The sequence below is a fragment of the Mercurialis annua genome, linkage group LG1-X (assembly GCF_937616625.2).
Source record: "Mercurialis annua linkage group LG1-X, ddMerAnnu1.2, whole genome shotgun sequence".
Classification (NCBI taxonomy): domain Eukaryota; kingdom Viridiplantae; phylum Streptophyta; class Magnoliopsida; order Malpighiales; family Euphorbiaceae; genus Mercurialis; species Mercurialis annua.
Window position 1 is genome coordinate 73,771,083 of NC_065570.1, and position 11,763 is coordinate 73,782,845.

Below are 11,763 nucleotides of genomic sequence, written 5' to 3' on the forward strand. Positions count from 1 at the left end.
TTATTCAAGTCCAAAAACTATTTTATCAATTCTTTTTATTTTTTGACAAATATTTAAAATTAATCACTATTTATCTAAACTTAAATTTTCTGTTTTATTGATCATAAAATACCACATCAAATTTATTAAACAACAAAATTTAAAATTCTAACTTCATTAAAAGATCTTTTCTCATTTTTTTAGTTAATTTGTTTTAACAAACTATTTTCTCTCTCGTTACAATACGACTGTGCCCATTAATTAATTTAAAAATTTGCATATAGTTTTACTCTCATTCTAAATTTTTATTTTCTACTACTTCCAAATTTCATGAGGAATTTTTAATTAAAAAACATTGCATAATTAGAACTGATTATATATTCATTAATAATATCTTTTAAAAATTCATACAAAATGTATGAGGATAAATTAAAAATGTTGAAAACATATAATAAAACTAGAATTAGTGTTAAATGTAAAATGATTTTGTTAAATATTTGATTAATTGTAAACTACCAACTAAATTGAAAAATAACGTATAGAATAAAATTAAAATAACGGTTCAATTTTTTTTTAATCAGTCGATTTAAAATAGAATAAAATTTTCCTACAACCAGGACTGTAGAAAACTCTTACAACCATTGACATGTTATTTGTTGATTCAATACATTTAATATATCTACAAAGTTATATTTTTAGTTCCTATATTTTACATTAAATATAAAACATGTCCATAATTTACGACTTCTAAAATTATAAACTGAACAGTAGTATGCTTATTTATTTTCAATTGATAATCTTTTTTTATATTTGAGTTCTTTTGGACGGTAGTATTGCATATAGTAAAATGATAGTTGGAATGAAATTAAAAAATAAAATTATAAGATTATTAAATTAGTTAACTAAAAATAATTTTTTTATAAGTTCAGCTATTAAAAAAATTTATTAATAATTTTTTTAAAAATATTAAATTATATTAGATAAACATATATTTCATCCATTTTTATTTTTTTTAACATTATGGTAAGTTACATTTAAATAATTTTAGATAATTGTTATAATAGTAGATTAAAATTTAGATTATATTATTATTATTATTATTATTAATATATGAGTTAATTTTCATAAATTTAATTTTTCATTCATGCTAAAATGTTAATAAAATTTTTAGTTTTAGGAGTATTGTTTGAAAAAAAAAATTACTCTAAATAATTAAAATATAACTTCCAACGAAATATAGGAATTAAAGTTATAACTTTATAAATATGTTAAATGTACTTAAAGATTTCAATCAACAAGTATTATGTTAATGCTTGTAGGAAAAATTTATTCTTTAAAATAATAAAACACTATGCATTAATGCATGGACAACTGTAGACAATAATATAAAACGTCTTTTACTATGCATAATGTAGATTTATACTAGTAATATTTACCCTTTTATTTTTGGATGCCGGCTGGTGAAAGAGACCGCTCTTTCCTCTATTTCAGTTTTATGACCCTTCTCATTTTGACCGTTTTATTAATTGATCAAAACATTCTTATTTATTTCTTTGGTGTTCAGAAGGAAGATAAAAAGAAAAACAAAGCAAACATTAAATTAATGGTGCATTTTATAAAAATAAAATTAATGCTTACTAAACTTAATAATATTTGGTAAATAATAAAAAGAAGTCAGAAAAACGTAAAGCGTGGAAAGCATCAGCCACAGCGACAAGCAAAGTAGCAAAGAAACAAATGGATGAGTTGGAGGGTCTTCGTTGCATATGAGAGTCCTTGCATTATTAAAATTGTGTATGATAAAAAAATACTCTACCACTTTAGAGCAAAATCTCTAGATTTATGCAAATATTACAATCTCAATTTGATTCACTTGGGTAGATCCAAAAACATGGCACTGACACATGTCTTGTCAACAAAACCAAATACCTCTTCTCTAGAATCAAATTCAACCAACCCCACCACTGCTGAATTCCAACAAAAGATTTTCATTTGTATAATTGTACAGTAATTTAACCACACACTCAAACCAAAACAGACAAACTATTGTACATTACAAACGAATCCAGTGATGGGGAAATCATCAAACCTTTCCCCCTCACCGTCTTGCATACATTACATCACCTATTTGTACAAACATTCAATTCCATACAAACCTTTCACTCGCTGCCTCTTGAACTGTGTTTAGGCGCACCCGGTGGTGCTGTTGGCCTTGGGAAGTCAAACTGACTGCCCCCCAAGTTTGGAGCCTCCACGTACGGGCTCTGCAATGTCCAACATTTTATCATTTCATCTATTTCCATTCCACTGAACCAAGGTTAGGTGAAGTAAGATACCTGCGACGTCAACGTACTATAAGATGGCTCTTCCAGATTTCTACATTTTGGAGATGTGCCAGGACAAGAAGCATCATCACTTGCTCCACTTCCATTCAATCTATGTACACCACCATCTACCACATTGTCGCCCTCGCTTCCGTTAGATGATTTCACCCTCTGCATATATTCTAAAAATTTCAGGTCACTGGATCAACACTTTTGTACCAGTAGAACAAGTCCCCTCAACTATGGGCTATACCTGGAAGATTTTACCAAGAGTTTTAAGCCCCTTCGCTCGTGCACGCAGATCTTCCTTCTTTACGCTGTTATCTTGAAGAACCTAAAATAAACCATTCACATATTACCACCGAACAATATGGACCCAGCATCTATCTCAATATGATCCACCAAGAATAAAGATATTTATATGAACAAGAAAACAACCATCTGACAAACACGCGAGAGAGTGGCCTCAATATCAGCTACGTTAAGCTTCCACAGGGAATCAATCATCACTTTCTTGTGCGATTGCATGTATTCTTCAAGTTCTTCCTCGGTATAGTTTCCCTCTGCACTAAGCTGCTTCTTCATGTCCTCCTGTAGCTGGATCAAAGCAATGGCACCTAGTGATACCAGCCAAGATTAAAAAATAAACATAACAGATACACAGGCTATAAATAAATTTCTAAAGCAAAATTTTGGGCAACAAACAAGCAAACAAATCTTAACAGCATCAACTCCCACTGAGATTCATACTCTTACTAGCTGAGAAAGAGGACCGGCATTTTTAGGACAAACTACCTTCAACCATTCCATGCAATCATATTCTTAAATTACAAAGACATGGGTGCAAATGAAGAGTAATAGAGACATAGGGTTACCTAAAAGGCCATTTACATCAAGTACTGCCTTTTATTGAATATATAGTTTATTCCTATACAGCTTGTGGAAATTGAAGGGCATGGCCAAAGTTTATCCACAGTGAAATCTTTTGCATGTTAAGAGCAAAAATTCCATACAATAAAAAATATCAATTTCTTTTGCAAAAAGGTTCAGTCAGGAAGCAAAAGAGAAGGAAAAAAAGATGCAAATACACGCATATACAGACATCTAAGACATGCACAATAGAGAACGCTTGAATACATGCTTAGCATGAGAACCCATGCAATTAATCCTCACTTTCAAACCAATCACTCCACTGTAAATCGTGATCCAATAGCAAACAGTGCTGCAATCAAGTGATAAAAAAATAACCTGACATAAATGCGGTAATTCCTTTTCGCCAGGTACTTACTAACCTGTTGCTGCAGTTACTTGAGATTTAATGAAGTGGCCTTTATTTCTAAACCACTCAGCAACAAATGGAACACCAAGATATATTGCTTTCTTTCCGAGCTCTTTAGCTGCTTGTCTTACATATATATACCCAATTGTATTCAGCATATCAACACCATATGCTGCAAAAGAACAGAATGCAGTTTTGATTACTCGTCCATCATAATAATTAAATACGTGTATAAACAATAAGAGACTGTGACATAGTCAATGAGTTATTTTATGAAAACTAAACAAAATGAGGACAGGGAAGAAGATTTGCACTATCTGTTCGAAGTATTGCTTCCTATTACTGCAAGCAATGCTTCACATTATTGTAAGCTACATATTGCTTCTCCATTCCTCCTATTTGCATCCAAATGCTTCTCCCTTTACCTTTATGTTCTTACTAGGGCTGAATATTACCTGCATTTGAGAGTCTAGTCACTTCAGCTTCAGCATGATTTATAAACTCCTCCTTGTTCTGTACATACTGGTTGAGTCGATCTTTTAATATCTGCGCAAGCTTTTCTTCCCTCTCCTTCTGAACAACCTGTAGAGAAACAAGAACAAAGAAAAAACTAAGTGATAATCAACAGTATCAGGAAAGGATAGCAGTATGCATAAACTGGTTCAGTCACAATACTTGAAAATATCTCCTCTAGCAGTAATATTAAACTATAAATTTATGTATAAAAAGGAAGGACTAGAATTTTTTTTTTTTTATAAAACATAGTTTTATGGTAATCTCATACATTGTACTTGAGAATTATCTTATTTTCATACGTTCTCAAGTTAGCTTAGGAAATGGATTCACTGTATATAAAACACAAAAATGTGATTTCATACTTGCACTCAGCTTACAAAACAAACATACATATCATAATAGCAACAAAAGCAACAACATTTCTCTGCAAGAAAAATTCAAACACAAAATTGCCACAAAGTAGTTAGATGAGAGAAAAGATAGAACTTGGCCAATTATCTTTAAAAAAATGGCAAGCGAGAGCATTATTTTGTTGTTTTCAAGTTAATTAGTTTTGTAAAATAAGAAATTTCAAAATGACTAAAAATAATGTTATTACCCTTTCCTCTCTCACCACCAAAATTATAATGTTCCTTTTGCATAAGCAACAAGAATAATCATAATTGTTTATCATAATAATGAACATATTGCATGAGCATAAACAACCAGAAGAACAAGATCAAATTATCAGATGCTTCACTCGGTGATAAGAGAGAATGATAATAATTTAACCCTCATTTTCTCTTGCAACTTTTTAGTATCGAACTGTTCTCCCTCTGTGAAAATGTCTAATGAAGCCATGGATGCCATTGCAAGCTGCCCTATGTAGTCCTCAAAAAGCTCACTCCCAAAAAGCATGGCAAAAATTGCTGCAGGGTCAATGATTGCTTCACTGCAGGTAAACAGTAAATGTTCGTAAGTAACCAAGAAAAGTTCAAGGTTTAACAAGTCTTGAATGCGAAGAAAGTTAGAAATGCTAGAAGTGGCAATGGCGTTCGGTGGGGTAGGGCAAGGAAATTTGCAATTATTGTCGCCACCCAGTTAGGGAGACAGAGGCAAGAAGAGATTGGAGGCAGGCAACTCAGCACTTTTATAGTTTTGCAAATTATTTATAATGATAAGAACGTCTGAGGAGAAACAATAACATCAAGCAATAAAATATATAATTTCTAAACATAATCAAAGGTTATTCATACATGGCGTCAATAAAATATAGATTAAGTCCCCTTTTACCGAAAAAAGTCATGGAAAAACTACAAAGGGGAATGGTAGAAGGTCCAATACCATTACCAGCCTGGTAGTTTTTTTGGAGATAGGTAGGAAAAACACATTGCCCTGGCTGTAATTGATTTGGGTAATACGATGCAAGAGATGTTATCAACCTTAAGATTGAGCAATTAATAAAATGAGACTAACGTTGAAATTCCAGATTTCCCATAAGCATCGTAGGCTTGGCGTTGGGCAGGATCACTCAACACTTGGTATGCCTCTCCCAACACCTGAATCCAAATGAGTAAAGAAATTACTAACATAGTACCAATACTGGTGCTTTAAAATCAACCTCACAATAGACAAGTCCAAGCAAGCAAGTATAACACATAATGATAGTATTATACAGAATATCTATTGGTTTGCACAAGTAGTAAAGTTCAGTTCAAAGTTTCAGAAGCGATAAAATAAACAGACAACGCCTTCACATCCATTTAATTATACTTAGGATTGTTAAACCAATGTTCAGTGTCAGCAGAGTAGTTGCAAATAGGGTGTAAATTGAGCAGTACACAACAACAGGTGATAAGAGAAAAATATGCAAGTAGAGTGGGTGTGGTGTAGAAGCATCTCAGTAAAGAAGAAAAGACCTGAAAATTTTGAGCAGCAAGAGGATCGTTGGGATTTTTATCCGGATGAACCTTTCGTGCCTGCAAGACAATTTAGTTGAATATGAGTTGCGAGACTGTAATCAACAAAAGCAGCAGCTAAGTGAAATCCGAATAGATCTCAAAGTCGATGAACCTTGATGTAATAAGCTTTCTTGATCTCCGCCTCCGTGGCGGTGGGGCTGACCCCAAGGACATCATAGAATTCCGTTTCCTTTACCATATTCCCACCGATCGTTGAATTCCTAGACAGAAAGAAAAGCTAATGTGTCCCAATGGAAATTTTATTTTATGCAAAGATTCAGAACCTAGGATTTCTCTCCGATTAACCAATTAAAATTTAATTTTAGATTTCAAAACTAAAAAGAAAAAGTAAGAAGAATAATTAAAAAGTAAAATAATACTAGTAAATGGAAGGAATCAGAAAGACAGGTAGAGTCTGCGTGTCATGGGAATGGTTGGGTAGGCAGCGCAGGAAAGGACGATCAATGGTGACGCGTCTCTGCAAATGGCACCCGATACCCTCCAATAATCTTTTTCTTTCCTTTTTTTTCCAATTATTCATTTTTTCATTTAACGTGCGTTGACTAGTAGTACCCGCTGCGTTGCTCCATTTTCTTTGGGAAATATGTTTGCAATATTTATTTTATTTATTTTGAAATATTATAATGTTTTATATATAAGATGTGTGTATACTTTTTGTCTCACTTGTTTTACTTTAAATAACTTTCTGAAAAAAAATTATTTTTTAAGATGTATATTTTCTTGAAGTTAACTTTTCAAAAAAAAAATGATATAAATTACTTGTATTTTAAGTGAAAAATTAATTCTATAATTTTTTTTAAACTGATACAGATAAAATATTTTTTTTATTTTAATATTATTTTTTTTATATAAAAATACTAAATAGTTGAATTACCATTTGTTGAGCAATAAATAAATAAGAGTGAACATTTTTAGTGATTAGACCTATATGTTAGGATTAATTACAGAACTAAGCCTCTTTTGGGCCTAAACTACATGGTTATTTTTTTTATCCAAAAAATAACATGTGTACCAGATAACACCAAAAGATTACAATAAATACTTACTTTTGCTGATGTCAGCGCGCGTCACTATGCGCGCTGATATCAGCGCGTCAACTTGTTTAGTGCACTTGTAACTGACCCGCGCTTTCATGCGCGGGTCAGTTAAATGATGTGTTCACTCTTATAGAGTGAACACAACAAAAAAATTCTTTTTTTTGTAATTATAATAAAATACTATTTATATATATATATATATATATATATATATATATATATTTAAAAAATAAGCTTATTTATTTATTTAAATTATGCCAAAAATAATCTGATCTTTATAAAGATACTAATATTTATTTTAATTTTAAAAATATAAATAATTAAATTAATTGAAAAAAGGCCTAATTATTTAAAACCTACCCACCTTATAATTTTTTTTTCATTTATATAATGACCTAGAAATTTTTTCAATTATACTCTATTTTTAATTTTTATGTTTCATTTCTACCCTAATGAGTTGAATTGATCTATTTTCTTTTAAAAAAGAGTTTAAATTAGTCCTTCATTTTTACCTATATTCTGGTAAAACTTTAATGTTAATCATTTATGTATCTTGTTTTTAATATTTTCATCCTTAAATTAATTAAATTATCAAAAATTTTAACTTTGGGGTACAAATGAAACATAAAAAATAGGGTATAATTGAAAATTTTCCTAGGTCATGGTATAAATGAAAAAAAGTTATAAGGTGGGTGGTTTTTAAGTAATTAGGCCATGAAAAATACCAATATCAATATTAATTTTAAAAATATAATTAATTAAATCAACTAAACAAATACTAATATGAATTTTCTAAATTTTTAAAATCAAGAAATGAATTAGATATAGTAAATTGAAGTTTAATTAATTAAATTTTTAAAATTATTATTTTTTATTTTTTTATTTTTATCGATTTAATTGAATCAATTTGATACATACAAAAGACATTTAAAATATTTCCAATACATATTTGTTACATATTCGTTTTTCAAAATTTTTTCCTTATTTTTTAGATCTTTTTAAGTTCTATTGCTAGTATTTTTATACATATCAGAGACTTGTTGAATATTTAATTGAATCAACCGTTGTATATTTGATACATACAAATGGTATTTAAAAAATATATTTAATGAATCTCCGATACATATTTGATACGTCTCTGATAAATATCAAATACATATCTGATACATATTTGATACATGTTCGTTGTTTGAAACCTTTTCCTTATTGTTTTATGTCTTTTTTTAATTTTTTAATACATGTTTTACATATATATTTTATATACATATTTGATACACCTTCGATACATACTTAATACATTTTCAATACATATTTAATACATAATTTATACATAATAAATATATTTTTAAAATGTATTAAATAGATAAATCGGTAATACATCATTTATACATGATATATATATATATATATATATATATATATACTTAATACATATATAATTTATACATAATAGAATCATGAGGGTATTTTGATAATTTTATCTTTAATTAACAATAAATGTGGCTATTTTTTATTTTTTATGACAAAAAATGTATATTTTTTTCTAATTTTATGAGACGGAAAAATATTTTTTTATATGTATTTTTATATTTTAATATATTTATATTTTTAAAATTAAAATTAATATTAAATAAATATTAGTATTTTTAAATTTATTAAAATATTAGTATTTTAAATTTAAATATTAAATAAATAAATAAATAGAAAAGATGAAAAAATAGATAAACCATTTGTTTTAAATGTGAGACAAAATTTAAATATTAAATAAGTAAGTAAGTTTATAAAGTTATTGGTTTAATAAAAAAAATAAAAAAAATAGAAAGGCAGCTGACCCGCGCGTCACCTGCGGGTCAGTGGAGCATGTGCGCCAGCACAGCTGGTGCACATGTTCATGCGTCAGCAGGCCTGATACGCGCGTCAGGCATGCTGACGTCATAGTACGTATAAGTTGCTATTTTTATAAAAAAAAATGTACTGCATGTTATTTTCTTCACAAAAAAGTACCGCATGGAAAAGTCAACAATATTTTTGTACAGTTATGTAGATTACTTTATATATTATTGATGGAGTCTGCCTTCTGAACCGGTGAGTAAGACCTGCAAAACAGGGTAGAAGCTAACCGGACGGTGGTTGTCCGATTAACTCTCCGATGCTAAAGTCAGTTTAGAGCTTTGAGCAGCGTTTTGAGTATATGAATATAATTGTGATTCTAGGCATACCTCGTGCTCCTTTTATAGTAGTCGAATATACCTAGTAGAGTTGTATTAGGCAGGTGAATCCTACTTTATAGGGATTCGGCAATATCGTAGAGATTCTCCTGATTTGTCGTGATCTACCTTAATCTGATAAGAGTCCTATTTAGGAACGTCTTCCTAAATAGTCTTATCTTCCTAAAGTAGAGCTTATCTTTCCATATGTAGTGTTTGTGTCCGAATAGGACAATATTTCCATACTTAGTCGATTACCCGAATCCCGGACCCGACGCGCTTTCGGCGGATCATGTGGGATTCGGTCTTTATGTCACCGAATCTTAAGAGATTCGGCGTCTCCTTCATATCTTCGGATCTTCAGGGGGAGTCCGGTATCACCTGAGAGTGGATCTCCTGCAACTCGGCTCCATTATACTTACAATAGGATTCGGTATCCATCATTAGCCCCCCCGCAAGTGAGCTGAAGTAGTTTGGCATTTATGCCTTAGTGGATTTTAGCTCTTTTGGAGCTGAGTTCTCTTATACGGGCGAGTCGTTTTGTGTTCCGGGCGAGTCGTTTCATATGTTTGTGGGTGACGTTTCTTCTTTAGTAAGATTCTGTGTTGCCACGTGTCGGCATTTAGTGATTCAACGGTTAATGATTCAAAAACTCTTTGTATTTAATCTCTTTGCATTTCTTCTTTTCCCTCTTACTTGCTTTTCGAATTTATTCTTATTTCTTGCAGCTATTTCCTTTTCGTTCTTTGTTTGATTATTTGGTTCTTCGTGACTTGTTTCATCCAGATTTTTCAGGTATGTTCTCTTTTGTCGCTTGGATGTTAATATGGTTTTCTTCTTTGTATATGTTCTCCATGATTTATATTCTGAAAATTCCCTTTTTGTACTTGGTGTTCTTCGACGTGTTCTTCAACGTGTTCTTCAATATATTTCTTGTTTGATCCTTATTCTGTATTTATGTTTGTGATTTCCTGTTCTAGGATGCCTCTTAGTCGAGTGGAAGATGCATGCGCTGCTATGGCTTTTACCAGATCAAAGCTTCGTAGGGATGAAGTCTTAGATATCTATTTTAAGTATAGCTTTCCTTTTGATTATAGGGTAATATTACCTGGTGCCGATATGGCTGCTTCCGATTCTCCAGGATCTTCTTGTAGGGCGGTTCTCTTCGAAGAGCAATTTGCTGCTGGTCTTAGGTTTCCTTTAGATTCATTTTTAGTAGAAGTGTGTAGGGATTTAAAGGTTGCTCTGGGACAACTTTATCCTGGTACGATTAAAGTAGTGCTCGCCTTTTCGGAGGCGTGTAGGCTCCGGGGTTGTGCCCCTTCTCTCAACGTGTTGTATCATTTTGTAGACTTTAGGAAGTGCGATGGTTGCTTCGTTTTCGCTCTTGGCAGAGAAGGGTGATCTCGTATTTATCTTCCTTGCCTAACCAGTCGCTGGCGAAGGCGTTTCTTTATTGTTTACCATAAATTTGCTTTTCTTCATTTTTCGGATGGTTTTTCTTCTCACCAAGTTCGGAGTTGTCCGTCTCTTTTAAGTTTATCCGAGTCAAAACTTGCTTTCGACATATCTTCCTGTGGTGTTGTATCGCGTCCCATTCTAGATGTCTTGGTCAATAGTCATCTTCGGCGTCGATGGTTTCCTTTGAAGGATCCTCCTCGAGGCTTGGCGGATCTTTGCTACTCTTTTGTTCAAGGTATATTAATTTGCTTAAGTTCTTTTTGATGTTTCTTTTGTAGGATGTCTTCTTCTTCTGACGATTTCCTTTCCGGGTTTCAAGTAGATTTGGACGTTCCGATGGGTGGTCCTGACGTTCCTATCGCCAACATTATTCCTGGCAACATTGACGTGGATGTGGCTCCTGTTGATATTCCCATAGCTTCCGTCGAGATAGCGTTGCCTGCGGGTGGTGAGGTTATTGTTGTAGATGATGATGATGACTTGGCTGATCCAGTAGGTGACGAGGCGGTTCCGTCGCTACTTCCCCCTCTAGCATCATTTACCGTCTCGGGGGGAGTTGGGGGTGTGACTTCAGAGGGGCTGGTTGTTGCTGATTCGGGAGAGATTTCTCTGGGTCGAGACTCGGATTCTCCGTCTAGGAAAAGACGTCGAGTTGGCGATGGTTCTCCATCGAGGGAGAGTTTTCCTGGAAACTCTTCTTCTGCTCCAGATTTGGTGCAGTGGGTCGAAGGTCAGGATCCTGCTAGTTTGCTGAATCCTAGAGTGCTAGCGGAATATATCCGAACTTTGGCGATTCCTGATGATGTCACGTGGTTTTGTGGTAGGCCGGGTCAGGAGCTTTCCGATCTGGCTTGTTTTCATGGTTTCTCTGTAAGTGCTTTCTTTCTTGAATATAATATGTTTTTTGTATTCAGTTGTTTCCTTATTTGTTTGTTTCTGGTGTTTGTAGGCTCTTCAATCTGTTCTGGTATTGAACGACCGCCGACAGTGTGCCGAGGA

General features: G+C 32.4%; 1 protein-coding gene across 2 annotated transcripts; it reads right to left on the reverse strand.

Annotated features, from left to right (window-relative positions):
* Nucleotides 1–1,947: 1,947 nt before the first annotated feature.
* On the reverse strand, nucleotides 1,948–6,559 carry LOC126664531 (chaperone protein dnaJ 10-like). 2 transcript variants are annotated; one of them, XM_050356961.2, is made up of 11 exons: nucleotides 6,419–6,559; nucleotides 6,151–6,259; nucleotides 5,997–6,056; nucleotides 5,554–5,636; nucleotides 4,870–5,029; nucleotides 4,038–4,164; nucleotides 3,596–3,754; nucleotides 2,742–2,920; nucleotides 2,557–2,637; nucleotides 2,316–2,474; nucleotides 1,948–2,243 (listed from the first exon to the last, which is right to left on the reverse strand). In XM_050356961.2, the coding sequence occupies exons 2-11, from the start codon at nucleotides 6,235–6,237 to the stop codon at nucleotides 2,139–2,141; spliced, it is 1,200 nt and encodes a 399-aa protein (XP_050212918.1). In that variant the 5' UTR covers nucleotides 6,238–6,259; nucleotides 6,419–6,559; the 3' UTR covers nucleotides 1,948–2,138. The 2 variants fall into 2 exon arrangements, with proteins under 2 accessions (XP_050212918.1, XP_050212917.1); XM_050356960.2 differs by having other exon boundaries at nucleotides 6,151–6,559.
* Nucleotides 6,560–11,763: the final 5,204 nt, after the last annotated feature.

Coding starts and splice junctions, on each gene's coding strand:
- LOC126664531 (XM_050356961.2), bottom strand. CDS start 6,237: ATGGTAAAGGAAACGGAATTCTATGATGTCCTTGGGGTCAGCCCCACC. Junction 4,165..4,869: donor AGTTGCAAGAGAAAATGAGG/GTTAAATTATTA, acceptor GTTTCTCTACAG/GTTGTTCAGAAGGAGAGGGA. Junction 2,244..2,315: donor ATAGTACGTTGACGTCGCAG/GTATCTTACTTC, acceptor TGGACATTGCAG/AGCCCGTACGTGGAGGCTCC.